This window comes from Tursiops truncatus, chromosome 20 (assembly GCF_011762595.2).
Source record: "Tursiops truncatus isolate mTurTru1 chromosome 20, mTurTru1.mat.Y, whole genome shotgun sequence".
NCBI lineage: Eukaryota > Metazoa > Chordata > Mammalia > Artiodactyla > Delphinidae > Tursiops > Tursiops truncatus.
The window spans coordinates 32870554-32895899 of record NC_047053.1 but is presented as its reverse complement, the minus strand read 5'-3'; the positions used below and the strand labels follow the sequence as shown (position 1 = coordinate 32895899).

The following is a 25346-nucleotide window of genomic DNA, read 5'->3' as shown; positions in this document are numbered from 1 at the left end:
TGAGCACCTGGTGTGGGTCAGGCTTTTTGCTATGCCTTGTGCAGGACACAAAACTGAGTAAAACAATAGAGTGCAACCTGATGTATGTAAGTGGATGGGCAAGAATTGGATAAAATATTTCCATGAGTCATTCCTATCCCAGTCAGCAGGGAACAGAGGCCTTGAGACCAGCCCAGAAAAAGACTATGGAGTTTGCTATAGAGAGGCCTTTATGAAGATTTACCTGCAAAATCAGGTGATAATTCTTAGCTTTACACTTGTGAAGCTTAAATAAGATAATGCACACAAACTGCTTAGCAGAGTGCTTAGAATATAGACGGCGCTACAAAAATGGAATCTGTTATGATTGTGGTTGTTATTGTGTAAAGGTAGCTTTTACACTGTCTTCCTCATTTTCTGCTCAGTTTTCCTCTACCTCCATCGGAGACCTGACCCATTTTTTGGCACCAGGCTCTGGCCAAACTTTTGCAGAGTGATGCTTGAGGCTGAGAGTGCCACCCTGAGCTGGACTCACCAGTGTCCTCAAGTCTACTGCCAATGGGCAATTTAGTAGAAATGAACGAGTGCAGGGAAGGGCATGATGGTCTTTAATTCAAGGCAGGGCAGCTCCCAGGAGGTGTCTGGGGCTAAATTGGGAGTGGAGTTCAGCCCCATCTCTTTAAATTCTGAGCTGTGTCCTTCTCCGCTACTTCTGGGTCACTCAGATCTCCTCCAGCTCCTTTGATATAGTCCTGGACCCAGTCATCGCTGGGGTTGGCACACAATTTACGGCCATTTTTGGTGATGAAGCTGTGGAACAAGAGGGGAGAAGGATGACAAACCAAGGGTCCAGCAGCCAGGAAGCAAGAGCCCATCCTCCCTTCCTCACAAATTCCTCATCCAACCCAGACTGGTTCTCCTTCCTTAGTGAGAGGTAGCCCAGGGCCAGCGTCCTTTCTGAGGCATGCCCTTCAGCCCCTCAGGGCCCCTGGGCCCATCTAGTCTCGGTGTCCCCACCCAGGAAGTGCCCCTTGCCTCCCTTCCCCTCCCCCACACCTCCCCATCCATGGCACCAGCTTCCTCCTGGCCCCAGCGGGCCCCAGACAGCCCAGAAGCCCCCAGGTTCCCTCCCGACTGCCTCTCCCTGCGTGGACATTCCTGAGAAGCACCCTGGGGAGCACCCATTCTGTGTTCTCCCTGCCCTCCTCTCCCCTACCCGGACCCTGCTGGCTCCCCCTCCCCCAGTGTGGTGTATGGGTGCCACCTACACAATTCCAGGCTTGGAGCACAGGCCGCCGGTCTCATAATAGCGTGAAATCCAGTGCTTCCTGATTGGCCGGGTCAGGTAGCTGTAGCAGCACTCGGTGGGGGGGTAAGGTCCTCCTGAGGAGAAAGCATGGAGGGAAGCTGAGATCAGGGCACTTGTTTGTTTGGTTTTTTTAAATAAACTTATTTATTTTATTTGTTTATTTTTTGCTGCGTTGGGTCTTCGCAACGCGAAGAAAGAGAGACTAGAGAAAGCTGCGCGCGGGCTTTCTCTAGTTGCGGCGAGCGGGGGCTACTCTTGGCTGCGGTGCGCGGGCTTCTCATTGCGGTGGCTTCTCTTGTTGCGGAGCACAGGCTCTAGGCGCACGGGCTTCAGTAGTTGTGGCTCACGGGCTTTTTTCTCCACGTCATGTGGGATCCTCCCGGGCCAGGGCTCGAATCCGTGTCCCCTGCATTGGCAGACGGATTCTTAACCACTTCGCCACCAGGGAAGTCCCAGATCGGGACATTTGTTAAAGGTGACAGCTGCTGGCTGCCTCTGCCCCCGAGCAGGTGGAAGAGGGAAGGAAGGAGGGGACAGCCCCCAGAATTCCAAGAGAGGGCTGTAGAAAAAACTCAGTCCTCTGGTCTCCCCTTCAGACTCTTCCCGGGGCTCCCCTTTCCCTCTTCCTTCATTAGTGATCACTCTGCTTTCCATTCTCCACCCCCACATCCCCACCCCAGAAGGACTGGCTGATGACTTTGAACTCCAGATGGAAGAGCAGCAAAGCTCAGATCTCAGCGAGCCCACGCCATCCCTGGGGGCAGCTGGCAGAGATGCTCCAAAAAGGAAGGATGTGGGAAGAAATCCCAACAGGGATTGGGATACATGCCATTTGGGAATGCAGACCCTGCCCCTCCCAGTGTCCCCATCCTGCCCGTTCCCTGCAAAGAGGGCAGGATGCCCATACCAAGCCCCGAAGACAATGGCCCGGGGGCCAGGACACCCAGATCTGCAGGACACCCCACCTCACCTCTGCTGGCTTTGCGCCCCTCACCCCTCATTCCCTCCTCAGTCTCCCCATCTGTGAAGAGGCGGTTAACTGGATTGATGGTCTTTACATGAAGTTTCCTGGAGGCACTGATGCACTTGGGAGTTCAGTCTTGGGTATAAGACCCCATCAGCCTTTTTGTCTGTTTTACATTTTGGGCCTCCTGTGTGAGATTTTGCTTGAAGAGAAGGTTTCCTGATCTAAAACACTTTCTAAAAAATCACTATTTTTCAGTTATTTTTTGATTCTGAAATTTCATGACTCTTACAGGAGGTGCAAGGGGGTGACAGCAAAGTCACACCGAGATTGAATTATGGGGGTAGCAGGAAGGGCGTTTCAGATCAAGGACCCTGCAGTTAGCAGGTGCAGTGATTGGGGCTGTGCATGTTATGTGACCAACCTGGACAGAAATGTGGGTGTGCACAGCGATGACCTCGGGGTCACCGACAGTGACCGGGTGCTTGGGTGGAAAGGGAAGGGCTGGTCCTCTTATCCAGCACCATTGCCAGCAGCATCCTCACTCCCCAAAGAGTGAAATAAGGGACCCGCTGGTCCCCGGGAACCACTGCCACTGCATTCCTCTGAGCTGTCTGAGTGAATTCTCAGAGAGGCAAATCAAACTGTCCAGATTCCGTCAACTTTAGTCTAGTTTTATTTCAACAGCCTTCTATGTTTCCCTTCAGTTTCTGAAAAGGAAATAAAGTAAAATTGCAGAGTGAGGAATAGTTTTGGCTGCTGTAAAGGCAGCTCATCTTAAGAAATAAGCTGAAAAAAGGTGGCCTGGGGACACCCCCAACTGTTGCATTTCCCCCTACCACATAACTAAAAGATGCTGCACTCGTGGGGTAGGGAGGACCCTGGAAGCAGCCTGGGTGCAAATCCCAGGAGGTAAATGGACATAGTGGCCTCGACAGGCTCCAAATACTGTTCCTCAGTCTCCCTGGGGATAATGGCCCCAAATGGGATGAGCCAGTCTTTTGCTTAATGGCAAAGAGAGGTGAATTGAGGGAGTGAAGAGATAGCCTGGCCTCACTGCCAGGCACATGGCATTGACAGGAAGGGGACTCATCCCGCACAGGGTGAGGAAGACACAAGACCTTATATACATACAACGGAATACTACTCAGCCATAAAAAAGAATGAAAATTTGACATTTGCAGCAACATGGATGGACTTGGAGGGCATTACGCTAAGTGAAATAAGTCAGACAGAGAAAGACAAATAACTGTAGGATATCCCTTATATGTGGAATCTAAAAAATATAACAAACTAGTAAATATAACAAAAAAGAAGCAGACTCACAGATATAGAGAGAAAACTAGTGGTTACCAGTGGGGAGGGGAAAAGTAGAGGTAGGGGGTTAAGAGGTACAAACTATTAGGTATAAGACAAGCTACAAGGATATATTGCACAACATGGGGAATACAGTCAATATTTTATAACTATAAATGAAGTATAACCTTTAAAAATTGTGAATCACTCTATTGTACACCTGTAAGTTATATAACATTGTACAGCAACTATACTTCAATAACACAAAAAAGAAGACACCAGACCTCCTTCTAGAGCCCCTTTCTCCTTGTATCCCCGGCAACCCTACTCGTGCTTGTTTACCCACAAGAACCAGGTTGGAAGGTATTGCACTCACTTGAATCGGATTCAGTCTTGGACCCCAGGGCGACGGAGATGAGGACAAGGAGGAGGGGGAGGGATGTGGCTGCCATGCAGACCCTCATCCTCCTGTGAAGGGAGTGGCTGCGGGAGGAGAGCTGGCCTGGTAGGGGCTTCGGAGGCTCCTGGGCTGAGGAAGTTTTGAGAAATGTTCATTGAGGCAACATATATTTTTTTAAATAGGGGAACTAAGATTTCAAAATAGACTTCTCAGCAATTTCATATCCTGCGCGTTTGTTGAGGGTGGAGTGAAGGAAGCACAGAGAGCTAAGTTTCAGGGAGGAAATTGACCTCCATCCCCAGTGGGAGTACGTTTAACCCTTTGATATAAGCTCTTCCTTAGTCGTAGGGCGACCATGAGCACAGTGGTAGAGGAGACTGTCTCAGATTCAGTGAAAGATCTCAAAGGCTGGGATGTGTCCTGTGCCCAATTCTGGTTCCTGGCCTCAGAACAAGGCTGTTTGGGGGCTGGAGATTGGAGGGGATTTGGGGCAACAGGATGAGGTCTGGAGCCCCCACATCAGGTCTAAGAAATCCTCACTTAAGCTCTTCAGCAGAACCTTTGTCTCTCTACCTCCTCCCCAGCCTTTCACTGTCCCCTGGGGTGAAGAAGTGTCACGGTGCTCAGCAGATCATTTATTTAACAAGCATTATACTTTAAGGGTTGCTATACGCAATAGCTGCTGTCCCAAACGCTTCATGACTATTAGCCCTTTTAAGCCTTTTATCAGTAGTTGAGGAAACTGAGGCACAAAAAGCATCCATTCCTCCCCCGAGATTTGACAGTTGATAAGTGGAATCGGGCTTCAAACTCAGGCAGTCTGGCCCCCAAGTCTGTGTCCTTAATCACTCTGCCGTGGAGAAGAAACGCAGGAGCCCCCAACGAGCTGTCTCTAAAACTGTCCTGCCTGGCTTGGCTTCTCTAGAAAACCTTTATTCTGAGACCTTTCTGAGTTCAGAGAGTGGATCCCTTTGGGACCTTCTCCCAGTTTCTGACTTTCATTACAGAAAAGGTTGATGGGAACCTAGAAAATGCTTCATTCAGGGATGGCTAGCAGGTTTCACTGATTAGTGGTGGACTGGCGCTTAGTGTTGGAAATGGTTCTGAGGCCGTGTCCGTGCATCATGTGACTGAGGTGCTTTCTGTGAAGGTGCAGCTTGTGTCATCCTTAGATTTGTCTAAACAGGCTATTTACTGAGGAGGAACTGGAGCTCAGGAAGGGCCAGAGACTTGCTCATGTTCACGAAATGATTTGGATGCAGGACAGACCCACCTCTTCACGCTCTCCGTCCAGTGGCCTTGACCGTGCTCTTCCTGGGGGAACTTGCCCTATTCTTCTTGCTGTTGTGGTTAGAAGGCTGTTTCCATCTTCTCTCCTCCACTCGTCAGGGCAGGGCAGGCCTAGCAGATAGCAAGTGATCTGTAAGTATATGTTTTAGAAGAAGGATGAATTGAGCTGGTCTAAGTATGTATATCTCACAGGAAACAGCTGAATTCTCATGTTTAGGTGCCAAGACAGTAATTTATTCAAAATGTTCTGTATTTGTTATCAATAATAACACTATTTAAACTCCTCAAGTCAAGTGATAACAATTGTCGTTAGGAACAATCTAAGGAAACAAGATGTTTCTGGGAAGAATATGAGTTGGGAAGAAATAATGATTACTTTGTTTTTGTGGAGACTAGCCTACTTGCCAAGTTGTTGCTAGGATCTCTACAGGAAAGTCCTTTATTTTTCAAGCAGTTATTGAATTCCTACCCACATTAGTCTGGTTACGCTCATTGCTATAATGAACAACCCCTAAATCTCAGGGGATTCATTACATGAAGGTTTATTTCTGGCTCATGTCACAGTCCAGTGTGGGCCAGCAGTGGGATGAGTGTGAATGTGTTGGAGAAGGCTGTTTCATGCACCCATTCAGGGACCAAGTCTTCTTCTATCTTGTAATGCCGCCATTTTCCACAAGAGGCCTCCAAGTTTACTACAAAAGGGGAGAAGCAGAGAGGGATGGGCAGATTTTTATGGCCCAGTTCTGGAAATAGTATAAAGTACTTTCGCTTACACTCCATGGACAAAATGAAGTCACCTGGCTCCAACTTAATGACAAAGGTAAGGAAAATATAGATCATCTGTGTGCCCAGGGACAAGAGAGAATGGGTTTAGTGACCACATCACTTCTTTGCCATAATATCATGGGCTAGGCTTGGAGGTGACCCTGACTTCAGAGGACTCATAGCGTGAAGAGGGACTCAAAAAGTAAATGAAAATTGCAAAACAGTGGGATGAATGGACTTCAGTGGCAACATAATCAGAGACCTTAAAGGTTCTCCTGCTGCTCACTGGTGAGTATGCAGTGCCTGTTTAAAAAATGTTAAAAATATCGGACTTCTCTGGTGGCACAGTGGTTAAGATTCTGCCTGCCAATGCAGGGGACACGGGTTCAAGCCCTGGTCCGTGAAGATCCCACATGCCGCAGAGCAACTAAGCCCATGCGCCGCAGCTACTGAGCCTGTGCTGTAGAGCCCGCGAGCCACAACTACTGAGCCCACATGCCACAACTACTGAAGCCCGTGTGTCCAGAACCCGTGCTCCACAACAAGCGAAGCCACTGCAATGAGAAGCCCGCGCACTGCAATGAAGAGTAGCCCGCGCAGAGCAACCCAGACCCAATGCAGCCAAAAATAAATAAATAAAATTATTTTAAAAAATGTTAAAAATGTTTTTCAAAGCAACACATATGCACTGATTAAAAAAAAATTGAATAATATAGAAAGGGTGGGTGGGACCCTTAATATGTTTACTTCTTTGCTTCATTGCCTGTGTGTGAGAAGTCTTCCAGCTCCACCGGCCTCAACCAAGTGGGTCATGCCCTCTGTCCAAGCACTGGCTCACACCAAGAGAAAAGGGAATGAGCTATATTACTTTTAAAATCTTTTTTTTCCTTTACTTTAAAAGTCTTGTCTGTGGTTCTAAAAGTGAAATAGTAAAAATATGGATTTTTCTCTTTACAGCTTTAAAGCACATATTTTTCTAGTTATTTTGCCCTTCTAAGATTTTTACTTTTAAAAATTCAAAATTGGTTGTCAGACTTATTTAGCCATATTTAAACTTTTCCCAATTGTATATTTCTTTTATAATTAAGTAGCTTTGATAAGCTTCATCATGAAAACAATCAAGAATTAACACAAGTCAAAAGCCGGCCCATTTTGTTGTTTGTCCTTGAAAAGACAATGAAGATTCTTTTTTTTTTCAATTCTTTGAAATTAGTTTTTGGTTACTAAAGAAATATGTGCTTTATATAAAAGTTGCAAACAATGCTGAAGTTACAGTGTTGAGAGTGAGAGTTGCTCTTCAAATTTCCACTCCACCCTGCAGCATCAGCATTACCTGGGAACTTGGTGGAAATGCTCATTCTTTGCCCCACCTAGTCCTACTGAATCAGAATTTCTGTGGTTTTTTGTTTGTTTGTTTTTTTGTTTTTTTGCGGTACGCGGGCCTCTCACTGTTGTGGCCTCTCCCATTACGGAGCACAGGCTCCGGACGCGTAGGCTCAGCAGCCATGGCTCACGGGCCTAGCTGCTCCGTGGCATGTGGGATCTTCCCGGACCGGGGCACGAACCCGTGTCCCCTGCATCGGCAGGCAGACTCTCAACCACTGTGCCACCAGGGAAGCCCGACTTCTCACTTCTTGCTCTGTGCATCCATTTTTCTCCCAAGTTCTTTGGTCACCTTTACAGTTGCTACCCTGAACTCTTTCTTGGGTAGATTGCCTATCTCCACTTCACTTAGTTCTTCTTCTGAGATTTATTTAATCTTGTTGCTTTGTCTGGTGCATCTTCCTCAGTCACCTCATTTTGCCTAAGTTGCTGTTTGTATTTTTAGGTATCTGGTACATGAATTATATTTCTTAACCTTGGAGAAGTGGCCTTCCGCAGGAGACGTCCTGTGCATCCCAGCCGTACATGCCCCTCTCATCATCCAAGCTGTGTGCTCTAGGGGTTCCCCCTGTGGGGGCTGTGTGGTTCCTTCTGTTGTGGCGGGCTATGTGGGTGTCTGATAGGCTTAGTTGGCCCTGGTCTCTTTGTTTGCCAGGTTCTGCCTTGTATGGAGCTGTTGGCTGCTGGTTAGTAGGGCCTGGTCACAAGGCTGCTGACTGCAGAACTCCAGGGAGCCCCAGGGCTAGTGCTGGCTCACTGGTGGGCAGAGTCAGGATCTAGAAGACTCCAGGGTGTTATCTGCCTACTGGTGGGCGAAGCCAGGTCTTGGGGTTAGTGCCAGACTACTGGCAGGCAGAGCCGGATCCTGGAGTCTGGTTTCAGGGCTCAGGGGTCCCAGAGCTGGTGTCAGATCACTGGTGGTGGGGGTGAGCAGGTCCTGATAAATTGGCTGTGATGATGTCCGGGTTGTCCCAAAGCTTGTGTTGGCCTGCTAGTGGGCAAGATTGAGGCCCAGCTGGTCCCAAGGTAGGATCTGGCCTGCTGGTGGGCAGGCTGGTTTTGTAGGCTGTGGGATTGTGGTTTTCTTGCATGTGGTGTCTGCCCCCTGGTGGGTGAGGCTTGTCCAGAGGCTAAAGCAGGCTTCCTGTAGGGCAGAGCTGGGGCCCTGAGGATTCTGGGGCTGGTGCCTGCCCCCCGGTAAGTGGAGCTGGGTTCTGGAACTCTGGTGGGTGAGGCCATGTCCAGAGGCGGCTGTAGGCTCAGGGGGTCTTAAGGCAGCCTGTCTGCTGATGGTGAGGCTGTGTTCCCACCCAGTGACTTGCTTGGCCTGAGGTGTCCCAGCAGTGGTGCCTACAAGCTGTTGGGCCAGAGCAGGGCTGGATCCTGGAGCAATAAGCTAGAGGGAAGATTCCACAGAGGTGCCCCCCAGCGCCAGTGTCCACGTGGTAGGAGGAGCTCCCAAGGATCGCGGTTGCCTCCTGCCTCTCTGGGAGACTCCCCAAGATCAGCAGGTAGGTCTGACCGAGGCTTCTATCAAATGTTTGCTTTTGCTCTGGGTCCCAAGGCCTGTGAGATTTTGTGTGTGCCCTTAAAGAGTAAGGTCTCTATTTCCCCCAGTTCTCTGGGACTGCCAAAATTAAGCCCTGCTGGCCTTCAAAGCCAAATGCTCTGGGGGCTTGTCTTCCTGGTTCAGGACCCCTGGGCTGGGGAGCCTGATGTGGGGCTCAGACCTCTCACTCTTGTGGGAGAACCTCTGCAATGGAGTTATTCTCCAATCTGTGGGTCACCTACCAGGGAGTATAGGACTTGACTACATCATAAGTCTGCCCCCTACACGTCTTATTGTGGTTCCTTCTCTATGTAGCTTTGTAGCTTTTTACCAAGCACAGATGCAAGGGATTTTTGTCTAGTAGAAAAGATAATCCCCAAAGTTACAGATTTATTGCCCTATAGCAGCGGTCCCCAACCTTTTTGGCACCAGGGACCGGTTTTGTGGAAGACAGTTTTTCCACAGATGGGGTGCAGGGGAGATGGTTCAGGTGGCAATGCGAGCACTGGGGAGCGGCAGAAGCTTCGCTCTCTCGCTCACCCGCCGCTTGCCTCCTGCTGTGCAGCCAGGCTCCTAACAGGCTGCGGACTGGTACCGGTCCACGGCCCAGGAGTTAGGGACCCCTGCCCTATAGGATATTAATTTGTTTTTCTCTAACAACATTTCAGAATGCCATCCCCAATAACTATAATAAATAATAAACCTCTGTTCCTCAGATGATCTTTGAATCAGTTTAATTGTTCCTTCATTAATGGGTTAAATACATCTTCGACACATATTCAATCTATACTTGAATGTCATGTTTTTAGCTTTTAAAAAACTCTACTATGATGTCTTATTTTGATAAAAACGCAAATCCAAAGTTCAGCAATTCCGACAGATTCTTTTTCCTCTTAAAGTTAAAGTTAAATTGGATACTCTTTATTAATGCACTGCTTTTGTAACCAGAACAGAACAGTAATTGTTGCTTTTTAAAAAATAATTCAGGGCTTCCCTGGTGGCACAGTGGTTGAGAGTCCGCCTGCCGATGCAGGGGACACGGGTTCGTGCCCCGGTCCGGGAAGATCCCACATGCTGCGGAGCAGCTGGGCCCGTGAGCCATGGCCGCTGAGCCTGCGCGTCCGGAGCCTGTGCTCCGTAACGGGCGAGGCCACAACAGTGAGAGGCCCGCGTACCACAAAAAAAAAAAAAAAAAAAAAAAAAAAAAATTCAGGCCAGGGCCCACCTAGGAGGTAGTCTGGGCTAGAGAGATGGAGGTGAGGGGGCCTACTTCAAGTATCTCTTCTCAAGAGATAGTGTTCTCAGGTCCTTGGTCACTGATCTTAGCTTCAGGTCCAACATGCATTTCTGAACATTCTCATCTTTGGGGTTAGCACAGACACGCTTCTCCTTTTTGGTGATGAAGCTGGGGAGCAAAGGGGGGAAAGATTACAAACAGAGGAGGGTTCAGCAAATGGGAATGGGGAGGCCCATCCTCCCTGCCCCTCAGATTCCCACTCGGCCCAGCCTGTTCTTTCCTTTCTCTGCTGCAGGAGCTCAGTGGCCCCTCTCTGAGACCCTCCCTCAGGCTCCGAGACTCCCTTAGTGACTCGTGGAGTTTCCTTGGGCAGCGTCCCTCCTGCTCTCTCCTTCCTTCCCTAGCTTCCCTCTTCCCTGGGAACATCTCATACCTGATGGATCCTAATGAGGACATAAGCCTCAGCTGACCTGGCAGGATCCAGAGGGTGGGACTTTTCTGGACATCCATCCATCAGGTGCCTCCCCCCACACCCCCAGACATGGCCAGTGAGCTTGGCACTTACATGACAGCAGGCCGGGAACATGCACTGGTCGTTTCTTCATAATCTTTCATGAATACACATGGGATTTTTACTTGGGCGTAAGAGGTGCAGCAGTCAGTGGGACGGTGAAAGCCTACTGCAAGAGAAAGGGTCACTTAAGGACTGAGTCTGAGGAAAACTAGATCCTTTCCCCCTTTCCTCCTGAGTACTGGGAAGGGTAAGAAGGTGCAAGACTCGAAAGTGATGTTTTCCTTCTCTGCCAGCACTTGCTGGTGTCTCCTTGCTTCACTCTCCCCAGGGTTGAGCTGTGTGTCGGAGGGCATCCAGGCGGGGCCACAACAGAGCAGGACCATTCCTCCCAGAAGAGGAAGGGTCTGAGGCCTGCAGGGGGCATCAGAGAACACCCCTCCCCCCTCCCCCAGATGAGCCAGCTCTTGGGACAGCCAGGTGGAATAGAAGTCATCTACGGAAGAGGCCACCTGTAGACCCATGGCCCATCCTGAAATTCCTTGGAGATGTTCACCACCCATAGGACCCTCCTCTCCCCCCAGGCCCTGTAAACGAGGTAGACCGAAGCCATTGAGCAGATATATATATACCGTAACAAAACTTTACCTCCGTGAGACGCGAAGTGTTCGTTCTTCAGGTTCGGCATCAGGTGTTCTATTTGAGAGAAACAGTAGAGAAGGGAAGAAAAATTACTGGGAAGCAGTTGTTTCAACATCTCCATCTATCTCATTCCTCAACCCCATCCCCTGGTAGGGAGGCAAGGATGCTGGACCACTGGACCAGACCTGCCTCCAGACCCATTTTCTCTACCAAGGCCCTGAGACTTTTCAGGGAACGTTTGAAGAAGTTTGAGACATGAAAACATTCTATTGACTTGAATACAAAAAGCAAATTGCAAATCCAACACAAATAAATCAGTTGATTAGCTACATAATGTGATACGGTCCACAGTGCTTTCCACACATTTTTGGAATTCACAGGACTCTGGAAGCAGACAAATGTTTCATTAAATGATTTGGTGGTACAATGTCACCCAAAGTGAAGTGAGGCTATCTACAGGCTTTATTTACTCCTTTAACATAGGAGTAAATGTGTTTGCTGCAGAAATATTACTGTGTTTGGTTAATGTGTCTCTCAGACTCTGTCAGGGATGTTAAGTAACGTCCAGGTATGTGTTACCTTTTAAAATATATATATTTTTAGAATGTGATAAAATGTACATAATATAAAGTATACAATGTTAATCATCTCTAAGTGTACAGTTCAGTAACATTAAGTACAGTCACATATTGTGTAACTCATCACAATCCATCCATGGAACTTCTTTCTTGCAAAACTGAAACTCTGTACCCGTTAAACAATAACTCCCCATTTCCCCCTACCGCATCCCCTGGGCCACCGCCATTCTACTGTCTGTCTCTGAATTTAACTACTTGAAGTACCACATATGAGTGGAATTATACTATTTGTCCTTTTGTGACTGGCTTGTCTCACTTATCATTATGTCTTCAATATTCATCCATGTTGTAGCATGTATCAGAATTTCCTTATTTTTTCAGGCGGAATAATATTCCATTGTATGTGTATACCCTGTTTTTCAATCCATTTGTTTGTCAGTGGACACTTGGGTTGCCTCCCCCTTTTGGAGATTAAAATTCATGCTGCTGTTAGCACGGTTGTACAGGTATCTCTTCATGTATCTGCTTTCAATTTTTTTGGGTATCTCAAGAAAAGGAATTGCTGGGTCATATTTTATTATCTTTTTAAAACCTGAAAAATTCTGCATTCCAAAATACATCTAGCCCCAGAGATTTTGATAAGGGGTTGTAGACCTGTACTATGCTAATTAGGCAAAAACACAACTAAACTTCTAGTTCATTTCTTATATAGTTACATATGAATTATATTAAATGAGGCATGTGCACACACTTCAACACGCTTGGTATGATGTGTGTGGGGCTTGCAAAATAAAGTCTTAAATGACATGTCTTTCCATAACAGCTTGCTAACTAGCTTGTATCCTAATGCCACCACTTATGGCTGTGTGATCTCGAGCAAATTACCTACGGTTTCTATGCCTCAGCTTTCTCATTTGTAAAATGAGAATAATAATAAGCAAAACCATATAATTTGCTGATAGTCTACCCCACAGCATTGTTAGGAGGATCCAATGTATTAATATCTGTAAGACACTTAGAACGGTGCCTGCTTTCACACAGAAAGGACTAGATATTTATTTGTTAAGTAAATAAATAAATGTGGTTAAGTAGACTTGGGTGAGTCACTCTCCCGGCTTGTCCAATTTCCTCCCTGAAATGATAGTTTTACACCAGAGGGTATATAACAACTCTAACATCATAGAATTCTATACCTCTTTCTACAGATTTACAATTTTACTACAGTTCTCTTGATGTAGCTGATAATAGTCCTATATCAGCTAAGAGAAAGTGTCATATAATTCTGGCCATGAAAGGGAGAGAATTGTTTCCCCAGGTGGGACCAGTCACCTGTATACAGTTTTCCCCAGGGACCGAAGGCTGCAGGGAGAGGTCTATACCTACTGCTGCTGCTTTTAACCAAGTATCACATCCCTATTGGGACAAAGGTGTCCCTCTGCGTCTCCTCCCTGGACTGAGGGTCACCATCCACCTGCCCACCTGTGAGAAGGCTCACTGAACTCACCAGCTGCAGCCTGGGCAGCAAGGATGAGGCAGGAGAGGGCAGCTATTGAGGTCTTCATCTTCCCCGTGCACAGCCAGTACCAGCCTGAGGACTCCTGGGCTCTCTGCTCTCTGACTCCCCCAGACCCCAGCTCTGCCCTTGTATTTATAAGAACAGGGGGACCAGGAAGTCACAAGGCGGAGGTCAGAATGCTGTTCTTTGGCTGAATAACAGACAGCACACTATTTCTAAAAAAGGGAACAAGGCTGGGAAGGTAACAGGAAGTAGAGGGCAAGGATGACTTGAGGTTTTCCCAACTGCCCAATGGATACAGGCAAAGGGAGGGACTAGTTTATGAAGGATACTTCCTCTAGGAGGTTCACTGAATACTTTAACCAGAATTTTTTCCTCAGGAGTTAACCCCATTCAAGGGCATGAGCAGCCTGTCATCAGGGGTGACCAGAGAGGATGCTCTAACGTGTGAACCTGGTCATGTTATCCCTCTCTTTGTTTCACCCCCACATCCAATCCATTAATAAATACTTTTGGGTCTACTTTCAAAAATGTGTCCAGAGTCTTATTATTTTTCACCACATCTACCCTCTCCATCTTGTCCAAGCCAACCTTATCTCTCACCAGGATTCTTGCAAAAACCTCCTAATTTGTCTCCTTCCTCTGCCCTTGCCCTGTTTCACTTCATTCTCAACATTGCAGCCAGAGCGATCCTGTTAAAATATAAATCAGATCAAGTCAATCCTGTTTAAACCCCACCCATGGCTTTTTAATCTCCCCAGTGTAAAGCCCAATCCTTCTAAGAGCCTACAAGCCCCTATGTGCTCTGGTCCCTGTTTTCTCTCTGTTTTCAGACCCTATTACTTCCCCTCACTCATTCTACTTCAGTTATACAGGCTGGTTCAGAGACCTTTGTTCCCTCTGCCTTCGTTACTCTTCCCTTAAATTACTGTATTACTTTCTCCCTAACTTCCTTCAGCTCCTTACTCAAATGTTATTTTTCTGGTTAGTCTTTCTGGGACACTCTATCTAAAATTATACTCTCCCTCTGCCCAAATTTCTTGTCTTAATTTTTTCTCCTGTGCACTTAACACTATCTAATATACTATATACTTTACTTGTAAATCTTTTAATATCTGTTTCTTTTTCTAGAACATAAACTCCATGAAAGCAGGGATTTTTGTATCTTTGTTCCTAGTTTAGATTCCCCTGAAAGCAGAGCATGAGAACTATGGGGTGAAGCTCGATAATTTGGGAAGTATTCCTAGGAGCAGGAATGAGAGCCTGGACCAGTTGGTGGGGATTAGTGTTTGATTCTGCTGGGACTTTTTGAAGTGCCTTATGAATGCATTGCAGAATATTTTGCCTGGAGGAAGAAAGGAGAAACATTTAGCTCCTGGCTTTCATCCCTGTGGCATTTTAAAATATGGCCACAAATTCGTTGACGTGCTTTTCTCATCAAACGGTGGGGTCTCTGTTTTCTCGTCTTGAAGCAGAGAGGGCTTGTGACTGGTTCCATCAATGGAGCATGCCATGTGACCTCTGAAGCTAGGGTGTGAAGAACCATGGGGCTTGAACCTTGATCACTGGGGACACTTGCTCTTGGAGCCCTGAGCCACCATTTAAGAAGAGTGACTAGCTTGAGGCTGCCATGCTGTGAGGAAGCCCAAACTACGTGCAGGTGTTCTGGTTGACAGTCCCAAATGAGCATAGCCTTCAAGTCGTCCCAGCCTAAGTGCCAGACATGGGAGTGAGGAAGCCTGTAGATCTGCACTGCCCAATATAGCAACTACTAGCCACATGTGGCTACTGAGCACTTTAAATGGGGCTAATCTAAATTGAGATATTCTGAAAGTATAAACTATACACTGGGTTGCAAAGACTTAGTACCCCCCCCAAAGGTAAAAGCATCTCAATAATTTTTTATATCGATTACATGTGGAAATGATAAGGTTTGGGATATATTGGATTAAAGAAAATACATTATGAAAATTATTTCATCTGTTTTATTTATTTATTTATTTTTTTTAAGCCATGCCACGTAGCTTGTGGGATCTTAATACCCAAACCAGGGATTGAACCTGGGCCAAGGCAGTGAAAGTGCCGAGTCCTAACTACTGGACCGCCAGGGAACTCCCCTGTTTTACTTTTTTAATACGGCTATTAAAAAATTTAAAATTCCATATGTGACTTGCATTGTATTTTTATTGGACAACACTGCTCTAGATGGTCGCCCATCCCTTTGAGTCATTTCTTGCTAATTGTGTCTTCCCAAGCATGCCCCAGGCATCATCAGCAGAGACGAGCCATCTGGGCTGTGCCCCGTATGAATTTCTGACCCATAGAATTTGTGAGTAGAATACAATCGTGGTCATTTTATACCACTAAGCTTTGGGTGGTTTGTTACACAGCAATAGATGGTGGGGACAACCCTTCACTGGCCAGTGGTGGATCACAAATATTAAATTCCTCACATTTCTGGTTTGCTAATGCATGTGTGTTATATTCTATCATGATTTCCACAGCTCAGGATCAGAGAAAGCCCCAGGGCAGGAAGCTATAGAGTTATGTGGCAAGAGACCTGCATGAAGCTTGTGTAAATCTAAGAAAGTGATGGCTGAGCAGTGGCTGAGTTAAAGGGTGAGTTTGCAAGGATGTGAAGTAATACACGATACGGTCCACCCTTTGCTTCCCTCCAATGTGTTTGTGCCTTTATTACGTCTAATCCGTCACAAAGCCTCCTTCAAGATGGTTGTATTAGTTCTTCCAGGTTCAAAAGAACCCATACTGTGTACTCATACTAGTACATCTCTACTACCCACCCCTGCCTTCTCCCCAGGAATCCAGCAGAGCCTAATGTTGCAGGGATGGGAACCACAAATAGATGACTGGGAATTATGGAGAGGGGCCAACCCCTTGGTTCCTGAGTGTTTTAGCCACTGGCGACATAGCATCATCTGACAACCTTTGATTCAGTGCATATACTGAACTCTGGGAAGGTCCCAACCCTGAAGTTTGTTGTTGCCTCAGCTAAATTATTAACAGCCCACCATTCTCTTGATCTGGGTGATTAAGTATATGCTAATACCAGTGGATCCCATATACCCACTGACTCACACCATTTGCTATAAAATGGATCCCCTGACTTGAGCCATCTTGTACAAACACCATACTGAGTGATCAGACATTCTGTAAGTCCTTGGACCATTGGCAGAGGTACTGCTGGTAGGGGAAAAAACCCCACATCTGGAGTACGTGTCCGTCTTGCAAAGGTTGGATTGTTCTCCCTTGCAGGGTGGCAGAGGTCCAAGATAATCAACAGGTCACCATATGGCTGTTTCTTCTCCTTGGAGCTGGGCGCCATATTGAGACTTGACGTCTACTTCTGCTGCTGGAAGGTTAGGCATTCAGCAGTGGCAATAGTTAAAGGGGCCTTGATGAGAGAGAGTCCACACTGTTGGGCCCACGCATAGCCGCCGTCCTTGCCACCATAGCCAAGGGCTTGCTGCACTAGCGCTGTCGTGACTGAGGGAAGAGGCTGGCTGGCTTCCATGGGGCAAGTCATTCTATCCACTCGCTGACTTTCTCCTTTGTTGTGGATGTTACCCAGTGACTTCCAAGTCCCTGTAGTCATGAGTCCTTGTCCAGTACCTCCAAGTTGCACGTGCCTGAGTACCGAACAGATTCCTTCAGGTCCTTTATGTCAGTATCAGAGAGTCCCTGATACAGGAAAAGAGGGGTATGCATGATGGCAAGGTGAGGTGCTGTCAGATTATACCTATGTGGAGCTGGACAAGGCCTGTGCAGGACTGGTTGCTGTAGTGGTGGCCAGAGTAAGAGATGGCACTGACAGACTAGAAGTGGTGTGTACAGAGGTGTCTGACACAGTACTGAACGAATGTTGGTTCAGCAAAAGAAACAGTGAAGGCGCAAATGTCCAATTTCACAATATACTGCCGTTTCTTGACCTCTCTGGTATAGAAAACATTTTGTGAGTAGTTTTTGTGTACTTCCTGAGTCTTTTATTGATTTTCCTCTCCTCCACCACCAAGCAGCATTGGTGACATTTAAGAATCACATCAGCTCTGTTTGCTACTTAGCTTGGCATAACCGAGGGAGCAGGCTGTGCATCTCCACATCAGCTTCTCCAGCCTCAGCGGTCTTCCAGAGCTGATGATAACAACAGCCAATGCTTCTTGAACACTTACTACGCTCCAGGAACTGTGCTTTGGGCAGTTCCTTTGAGACGAGGTGTTTGCTACGTGAAGCACTCACTATAATAATTTCACAATACTGCTTAGGACACCTGCTAGCTTCTTCCCTTAGAGATACCAGATATCTTGTCATCTCTGCCTGTAAACACTGCTCTTGCCACACTCCAGTATCTGGGCTTGCACAACACGTTTATCTAGCATAAGCTGAGCTGCCCTATCCTATTACAAAGTTAGCATATTTGAGCTAAGATGTCCCCTCGCTGGGGTAGCTCATCTTTTTTCTCAGACCTGCACTTAGTCTACGGGAATTTTCTGCTGTTACTTTCAACTTTGCCCTCCCTCCTTTCTCATCACTCCATGTGTTATGTGTCTGCATGCTGGGCAGGTCTTGAAATCTGGATGGTGTTCCATGCACAGGTCCCTTTTCAGGAGAGAGGCCTGAAGTTGTGGTTCTTCCCTGCATTGGTTGCTGTTCCTTGAGTTTCCACGTGAAACCATCCCAGGTGTCTGGCCTCATCTGATGGATGTGTGGTGAGCAAGAAAGGTCCTTTGAGTTCAGGTGGTTGTCCCAAGCAAAGGTGAGGTAGTGATCTAGTTCTCTCTCAGGCCAGGTGCGCATCCCACTGGGAAAGGCATTTTGGGGTATGTGATCTTTCAACCCCTTCAGGGCCACAGAAGAGAGGCCTTGGGGCTGGAACACTTCCTTCCCAAGAGATAAAGCGCTGCACAGCTGTGCTGGGTTTATTGCCTCATGTGGGATTATCTTTCTGTGTTCTGGACTCAACGCGTGCACCTTTGTTTTGCCTAAGCTTGTACGACATAGGGCACCAGGCCAACCCTCCCACCACCTGTTCCCAGTGGGGAGGGAATGGGACCCTTCACTTGTAGCCCAAGAGGGGTTGCAGATCATTCTCCTAAGTTGGCTGCAAGATGGTACCCACTGCTTGTGGGGAGGAACGACACTCACTGTTGAAGCTCATCTTGCTCTGTCTCTTCTCTACGTGAGTAAAGTATTCCATCCAGCGCCTGTGTAAGTTGTGTCCTTTGTGGCAACTCTGGCACAAACCATGCCGTAGGTTGACATCCTGGGATAGCTGCTCCTCGTGGCAGACAAGAGTTATCACCTGCCTAACACGTCCCAACTTTCAAAGTGCCAGGACTGGTACTCCTTTAAGACTCAGACAGGAGGGGACTACGCCTGGACCCCATGCTTTGGAGCACTCTTCATATCGCAAACACACACTAAATAAATTCATCGGAGAACACAAAGGAACCTCTGTCTCTTGGGATGTGGTACTCAGGGCTGGCCTGGCATGACCTTCAATACTAAACATCCACTCTTGTGACAAACACAGTTCATGACTCAAGGGAAAATGCTTTCCCACCTCTCCTGCCCTGTGTCTTTGAAAGGCTGTGCGTCCAAAGGCTGTGAAGGCTGATGGGTTGCCACTGCCAGCACTGGAGGCCGACACCCCTTTGGACCGCGGGGAAGATTTGAACCACAGAAGCCTTTAGGTGAGAGAAAAGGTAAGCCAGCTAGCTTGTCAAAATCTTTCCTCGCAGATGGTATGAACGCCATACGTTCTTGAAAAACAAGCAGTTCTTCCCCGGCGGTGCTCCATGTTCATTTTCTTGCTTGTTTTTGTGCTCCGGTCTGTGGCGATGCACTCCCAAACTGGGGCTGTATATGCAGTAGCTTCACAGGGCTGCAATTCGTTGTACTTTTAAATCTGTTTGTTCGCTCTTTTATAAAGTTCAAATATTGGCACACCTGACATAGAGGCCTCCTTATGGATTCTTACCCTGGGTCCTGTAAATGTTAGGGCAGGCCTGACCAGGACCCACAGAGACAGGTAGCTGGTGAGGTGACTCCTGGTCTACACCACTTCCTCCGTGTCCTTACTGTAAATATCTGTGTTTGGAAATAATCCGTGTGTACCTCTTCCACCCTTGTGTATGATCTTAAACAGCCTCACTATTGTACATGGGAAAGCCTTTCTTTTTAAGTACTAAGGGGAATAAAAGATCCAACCCACACGTCTTCTTGTTTCTCCTGATGTCTACAAGACTGGGCCCACGCCCTCCTTAGAGAAACACAACAAATCCGAAGAATAGCATTCCATTCAAGAGTCCACAGCTTGGGCTTCCCTGGTGGCACAGTGATTGGGAATCCGCCTGCCAATGCACGGGACACGGGTTCAATCCCTGATCCGGGAAGATCCCACATGCCGCGGAGCAACTAAGCCCGTGTGCCACAACAACTGAGCCTGTGCTCTAGAGCCCGTGAGCCACAACTAATGAGCCCGCGTGCCACAACTACAGAAGCCCGTGTGCCTAGAGCCCATGCTCTGCAACAAGAGAAGCCACCGCAATGAGAAGCCTGCGCACCGCAATGAAGAGTAGCCCCTGCTTGCTGCAACTAGAGAAAGCCCATGCACAGCAATGAAGACCCAATGCAGCCAAAAATAAATTTAAAAAAAATGAGAAAAAAAAAAAAAGAGTCCACAGCTGAAGTCTGTTTTATAATGTAGAACTGAAACTGCTCTGTGGTCACACATGGATGGGGGTCCTCAGATATCTTCTGACCGTTTCCTGTATGCCTTGGTGATATCAAGTCAAATAAAGAGATTTCTGTTTTGTACAAAGCACTTCTCCTAACTGTAGCTTGGCTATTAGAGATTAGGTCTTGGTTTAAATATTTGACTTCTTCCTTCCTTTGGTAGCTTATGTACAAAAATGACTGCAATAAATGCCCCCACCCCGTATGCATACCCTTGGGAAGTTGTTTCCCATACTGACTCTGGTCTTGGCTATGTGACTTACTTTGGCAAATGAGACAGTAGAATGTGTGATGCAAACAGAGACTTGAAAAGTGCTGGCCCATTGAGACTTGTGCTAGTTTTCTACTGGGAACCTTTATGCAATTATGTGTACCAGCCCATAGTGGCCTCTTGAAGGTTAAGCAACCACATGGAGAGCTGTCCCAGCTGAGAGGTCATCCTAGACCATTTTTTTTTTTTTCTTTTTGTTTTCAATATATTAAAAAGCAACATAGTACAAATGTTGTAGTTAATATTAAAAAGAATCCAAATTTTTCAAGGAATTAATTTTTATAAACAAGTTCTACAATGAAAGGGAAACGGCATATTGATACATAAAAGTTTTGTTAAACAAGATTTTAAAAATTTTAAATCAAAGTGTTTTAGACTAAATTCTTTCAAATGTTCAAACAAAAAAGAACCCTGTACAATCTCCATAATAAAATGTGTCCTTGCACTTTGAAAATGTTAAAAGTTTAGAAATTTGAGTGATAGAGGCAGCACTTAAAGGTTTCATGAACCTTTTTTCCCAAAAAAGAATACTTTCAGTAAAACATTTTACTACTTTATCTGACTATGCATTTACATTTTTGTTCTTCCAGAAAAAGATTTACATTAACACTGTATTTTTACTGTAAAAAAAATACATTTAGAGATATTTAACTTCCTGAGTGACTTCAGTCATACATCGAACATTTTTTTTTTTTTTTTTTTTTGTTGTTGTTGTACGCGGGCCTCTCACTGTTGCGGCCTCTCCTGTTGCGGAGCACAGGCTCTGGACGCGCAGGCGCAGCGGCCATGGCTCACGGGCCCAGCCGCTCCGTGGCATGTGGGATCTTCCCAGACCGGGGCACGAACCCGTGTCCCCTGCATCGGCAGGCGGACTCTCAACCACTGCGCCACCAGGGAAGCCCATGGAACATGTTTTAATGAGCAAATTCGAAAATTTTACAATGAAATAGCATGTGTAGATGTATACTTGTATGCTCACTTACAGTAAAACTCAAGGTCATGTCACAGAACTTACACTTAAGTTCTCTAAGTTAAATAATATGATTTATCCCCAAACTTGACCAAAAGGTTTTCTCAAATATTAGTAAAATGAATCACTGAATTTACATTTTCTCGTTTAGTAACAAAATACTGAGTCATTTCAGACTATCAACTTGAATGTTTTCCATTATATACACCAAAAATCGGATTCCCTAACAAGAAATTTATTGTAATACAAAAAGATAACAGATAATTAAAATATTTGCTTCATAATACAACTAATCCAAATAATACATCCCTTCCTCAATTGTCTAAAATGATTAGGAATTGTGCACTTTCTTTAGCATAAAACCCTTTCCTCTTCTTAAAACCCTGAGGTGAAAGGTTATTAATGTAATAAAACTAGAACCACAATTCTCATTTCTGTATTGGACTGCAATTAGGTTTTAAAAATTTTATAAAGAAATGTGCCAACTTGTAAAGCTGCTCTATAGACTTTTTTAAAGAAAACATTCCCAGAAACAACTTAACAAAAAGGGCCTAGAATGACACTATGAAAACATCCTTTTAACACTTGTTAGTGTCGAGATGAGCGCCATTTTCCATCTCTACCACTGTCTCTTCTGTTATCATAGTCATGGCTCCAGCCATCGGGATTTCTCTCTTCATAGAAGAAATCATCTCTGCTTCCTCTATAATGATGGTCGGACCCATGATCAGTGTAACGCTGTTCACGGCTATAATGTCTATCCACTGCGTAGGTATGAGAATTCTGTCTGACTTTTCGCTGTGATAATGGTGTATCTTGGCACCACTGGGAGGTTGAAGACCGGTTAAAAGTGTGATTATGTGACTGAACTGATGGGGAAAATCCTGATTGATCCAGATGTGGAGAACTAAATTTCCCTCCATATGACATCTGTCTCAAGACACTGTTCATCACTGCTTGTCTCTGAAAATTTTCTGAAGAAGAAAAAGATCTTTGAATTATTGGTGTTGGTGGAGTCATGTTATCCACTGTCCTTTCGTACCTGCTAGGAGATGTGGAAGTAGGTCTTGAACTTCCAACATGATGCTGGGGATATGACGAACTGACCTCCTGTGAGGCATGGCTACTTCCTGATCTAAACTGAATTTTGATGGGCCTTCCAAAAAGTTTGATTCCGTTAAGCAGATTCATGGCATAAGGAACAGATACTTCATGTTTGAAATTCACAAACGCAAACTGCTTTGGTTTACCATCCTTATCTTTTGGAATTTTCACTTTTATTACTGGCCCAGCCTGGTGGAAAAGCTCGAAAAGGAGCTCCTCTGTCACTTTCGTTTCAAGGTTGCCCACAAAGAGAGTACGATCCGCTTCCGCTGCCGCCGCCCCCATCTCAGCATCGCCCCCTCCCGAAAAAGGCCGAAGGGTCGCCGCCGACGCACCCCATCCTAGACCATTGAACCCCAGCTGAGTTGCCTCAGACCAGGAGAACCATCCGTCCAACCCACAGAATTGTGAGAAATAATAAATGCTGGCACTTAAAAGCAGTTTTAGATTCATAGCAAAACTGAGGGGAGGTATAGGGGTTTCCCTCATACCCCATACCCCCAAAAGGCACAGCCTCCGCCATTATCAATAGTCCCCACCAGAGTGGTACATTTGATACAATTGGTGAACCTAACAGTGACACATCATAATCACCCAAAGACCATAGTTTACATTACAGTTCACTCTTGGTGTTGTACATTCTATGGGTTTGGACAAATGTATAGTTATGTGTATCCATCATTATGGTATCATAGACTATTTTCACTGTCCTAAAAATCCTCTGTGCTCTGCCTACTCATCTCCCCTACCACCCACCTACCCCCAACCCGGCAATCACTGAGTTTTTACTGTCTCCATAGTTTTGCCTTTTCCAGAATGTCATATAGTTGGAATCATGCAGTATGCAACATTTTCAGATTGGCTTCTTTCACGTACTAATATGCTTGTAAGATTCCTCCCTGTCTTTTCACCGCTTGATACCTCATTTGCTTTAGGGCTGTCTGGAGGTACCACAGTTTATTTACCTGTTCACCTACTAAGGGACATCTTGGTTGCTTCTAAGTTTTGGCAATTATGAATAAAGCTACTATAAACATCTGTGCGCTGGTTTCTGTGTGGACATAAGTTTTCATCCCCTTTGGGTAAATACCAAGGAGCATGATTGCTGGATTATTTGGTAAGAGTATGTTTAGTTTCGTAAGAAACCTCCAAGTTGTCTTCCAAAGTGGCTGTACCATTTTGCATCCCCACCAGCAATGAATGGGAGTTTCTGCTGTTCCACATCCTTGCCAGCCTTTGATGTTATTTTTCCAGATTTTGGCCATTCTAGTAGGTGTGCAGAGGTATCTTGTTGTTAATGCTTGTTTTTTTTTTTCTGTAAAGATTTTTTTGATGTGGACCATTTTTTAAAAAGTCTTTATTGAATTTGTTACAATATTGCTGCTGTTTTATGATTTGGTGGGGTTTTTTTTCTTTTGGCTGTGAGGCATGTGGGATCTTAGCTCCCTCACCAGAGATCGAACCCACACCCCCTGTACTGGAAGGTGAAGTCTCAACCACTGGACCGCCAGGGATGTCCCAATGCTTGTTTTAATCTACTAAATTTGAGGGTGATTTGTTATGAGTAAAAGCTAACTGATAATTTCCTCTTTGGGCAATGGAGATTGACTAATCTGTATAAGTTTCCTGAAAGTAAAAGTAATACTTCCTCATTCAAGAGGAGGCTTATTGCTTTTTGTTGTTACAGAGGTAAAACAAATAATATTAACTGTTAATCCTTTTTAAAGTGTGCAATTTAGTGGCATTTAATACATCCACAGTTTGTGTAAGCATCACCTCTGTCTACTTCCAGAAGATTTTGACCACCCCAAAAGGTATTTCCTACACCCAGTAAATAGTCACTTTCTTTCTCTCCTCCCCCAGGCCCTGGCAACCACTAGTCTGCATTCTGTCTCTATGGATTTGCCTATTCCGGATGCTTTGTATATAAATGGAATAATATTATATGCTGCCTTTTGTGTTTGGATCCTTTCATTTAATGTTTAATTTCATGTTTTTAAGGTTCATCCAGGTTGTAACAGGGATCAGTACTTAATTTTTTTATGACTGAATAATATTCCATTGTATGGCTGTATCTCATATATTTATTTATTTATTTATGTATTTAATTTAATTTTATTTATTTATTTTTGGCTGCATTGGGTCTTTGCTGCTGCACTCGGGCTTTCTCTAGTTGCAGTGAGTGGGGGCTACTCTTCATTGTGGTGCGTGGGCTTCTCATTGTGGTGGCTTCTCTTGTTGCGGAGCACAGGCTCTAGGCATGGAGGCTTCAGTAGTTGCAGCACACGGGCTCATTAGTTGTGGCTCGCGGGCTCTAGAGCGCAGGCTCAGTAGTTGTGGCACACGGGCTTAGTTGCTCTGAGGCATGTGGGATCTTCCGGGCCAGGGATCCAACCCGTGTCCCCTGCATTGGCAGGAGGATTCTTAACCACTGCGCCACCAGAGAAGTCTCTCGTGTTGTTTATCCATTCATCATTTGATGGACATTTGGGTTGTTTCATAATTTGTGGATATTATGAATAGTGCTGCTATAAACATTATGTACACATATTTATATGAAAATATGTTCATAGATCAGGGTAATGCTGACTTCATGGAGTGAGTTAGGAAGTATTCCTTCCTCTTCTATTTTTTGGAAGAGTTTGACATGTTAATTCTTCTTTCAGTGTTTGGTGGATTTCACCAGTGAAGCTATGTGGTCCAGAGTTTTTCTTTGTTGGGAGATTTAGGCTTATTTCTTTTAATTAAGCTAGTACTTGTTAAGAAGGCCTACTGTAAGTATGAGTAAAGATGGTTTTATTCTAGTTGGGGTGGAGATGAAGAGGACTG

At 45.7% G+C, this 25346-nt stretch overlaps 3 protein-coding genes across 4 annotated transcripts; all 3 read right to left on the bottom strand.

The window, feature by feature from the left end:
• Positions 1-564: 564 nt before the first annotated feature.
• LOC101338296 (C-C motif chemokine 14) lies at positions 565-4055 on the bottom strand. Its single transcript, XM_004322855.4, has 3 exons — positions 3925-4055; positions 1248-1362; positions 565-789 (listed from the first exon to the last, which is right to left on the bottom strand). Exons 1-3 carry the CDS (start codon positions 4010-4012, stop codon positions 645-647), a joined length of 348 nt encoding a protein of 115 aa, XP_004322903.3. The 5' UTR covers positions 4013-4055; the 3' UTR covers positions 565-644.
• Positions 4056-10134: 6079 nt separating this feature from the next.
• On the bottom strand, positions 10135-13545 carry CCL15 (C-C motif chemokine ligand 15). 2 transcript variants are annotated; one of them, XM_019945528.3, is made up of 4 exons: positions 13408-13545; positions 11332-11379; positions 10738-10849; positions 10135-10340 (listed from the first exon to the last, which is right to left on the bottom strand). In XM_019945528.3, the coding sequence occupies exons 1-4, from the start codon at positions 13463-13465 to the stop codon at positions 10202-10204; spliced, it is 357 nt and encodes a 118-aa protein (XP_019801087.1). In that variant the 5' UTR covers positions 13466-13545; the 3' UTR covers positions 10135-10201. The 2 variants fall into 2 exon arrangements, with proteins under 2 accessions (XP_019801087.1, XP_019801086.1); XM_019945527.3 differs by having other exon boundaries at positions 10738-10852; positions 13408-13543.
• Positions 13546-21673: 8128 nt separating this feature from the next.
• LOC101338007 (RNA-binding protein 7) lies at positions 21674-22833 on the bottom strand. The gene has a single exon (XM_004322854.4). It carries the CDS (start codon positions 22800-22802, stop codon positions 22002-22004), a length of 801 nt encoding a protein of 266 aa, XP_004322902.2. The 5' UTR covers positions 22803-22833; the 3' UTR covers positions 21674-22001.
• Positions 22834-25346: the final 2513 nt, after the last annotated feature.

Excerpts from the sequence above, each read along its gene's own strand:
- LOC101338296 (XM_004322855.4), bottom strand. The coding sequence starts at position 4,012 with ATGAGGGTCTGCATGGCAGCCACATCCCTCCCCCTCCTCCTTGTCCTC. Across the intron at positions 1,363-3,924 it reads CAAGACTGAATCCGATTCAA|GAGGACCTTACCCCCCCACC; the intron begins GTGAGTGCAATA and ends CTTTCTCCTCAG. Across the intron at positions 790-1,247 it reads TGCTCCAAGCCTGGAATTGT|CTTCATCACCAAAAATGGCC; the intron begins GTAGGTGGCACC and ends CTTGTTCCACAG.
- CCL15 (XM_019945527.3), bottom strand. The coding sequence starts at position 13,465 with ATGAAGACCTCAATAGCTGCCCTCTCCTGCCTCATCCTTGCTGCCCAG. Across the intron at positions 11,380-13,407 it reads TGCTGCCCAGGCTGCAGCTG|AACACCTGATGCCGAACCTG; the intron begins GTGAGTTCAGTG and ends TCTCTCAAATAG. Across the intron at positions 10,341-10,737 it reads TGTTCCCGGCCTGCTGTCAT|CTTCATCACCAAAAAGGAGA; the intron begins GTAAGTGCCAAG and ends TTTGCTCCCCAG.
- LOC101338007 (XM_004322854.4), bottom strand. The coding sequence starts at position 22,802 with ATGGGGGCGGCGGCAGCGGAAGCGGATCGTACTCTCTTTGTGGGCAAC.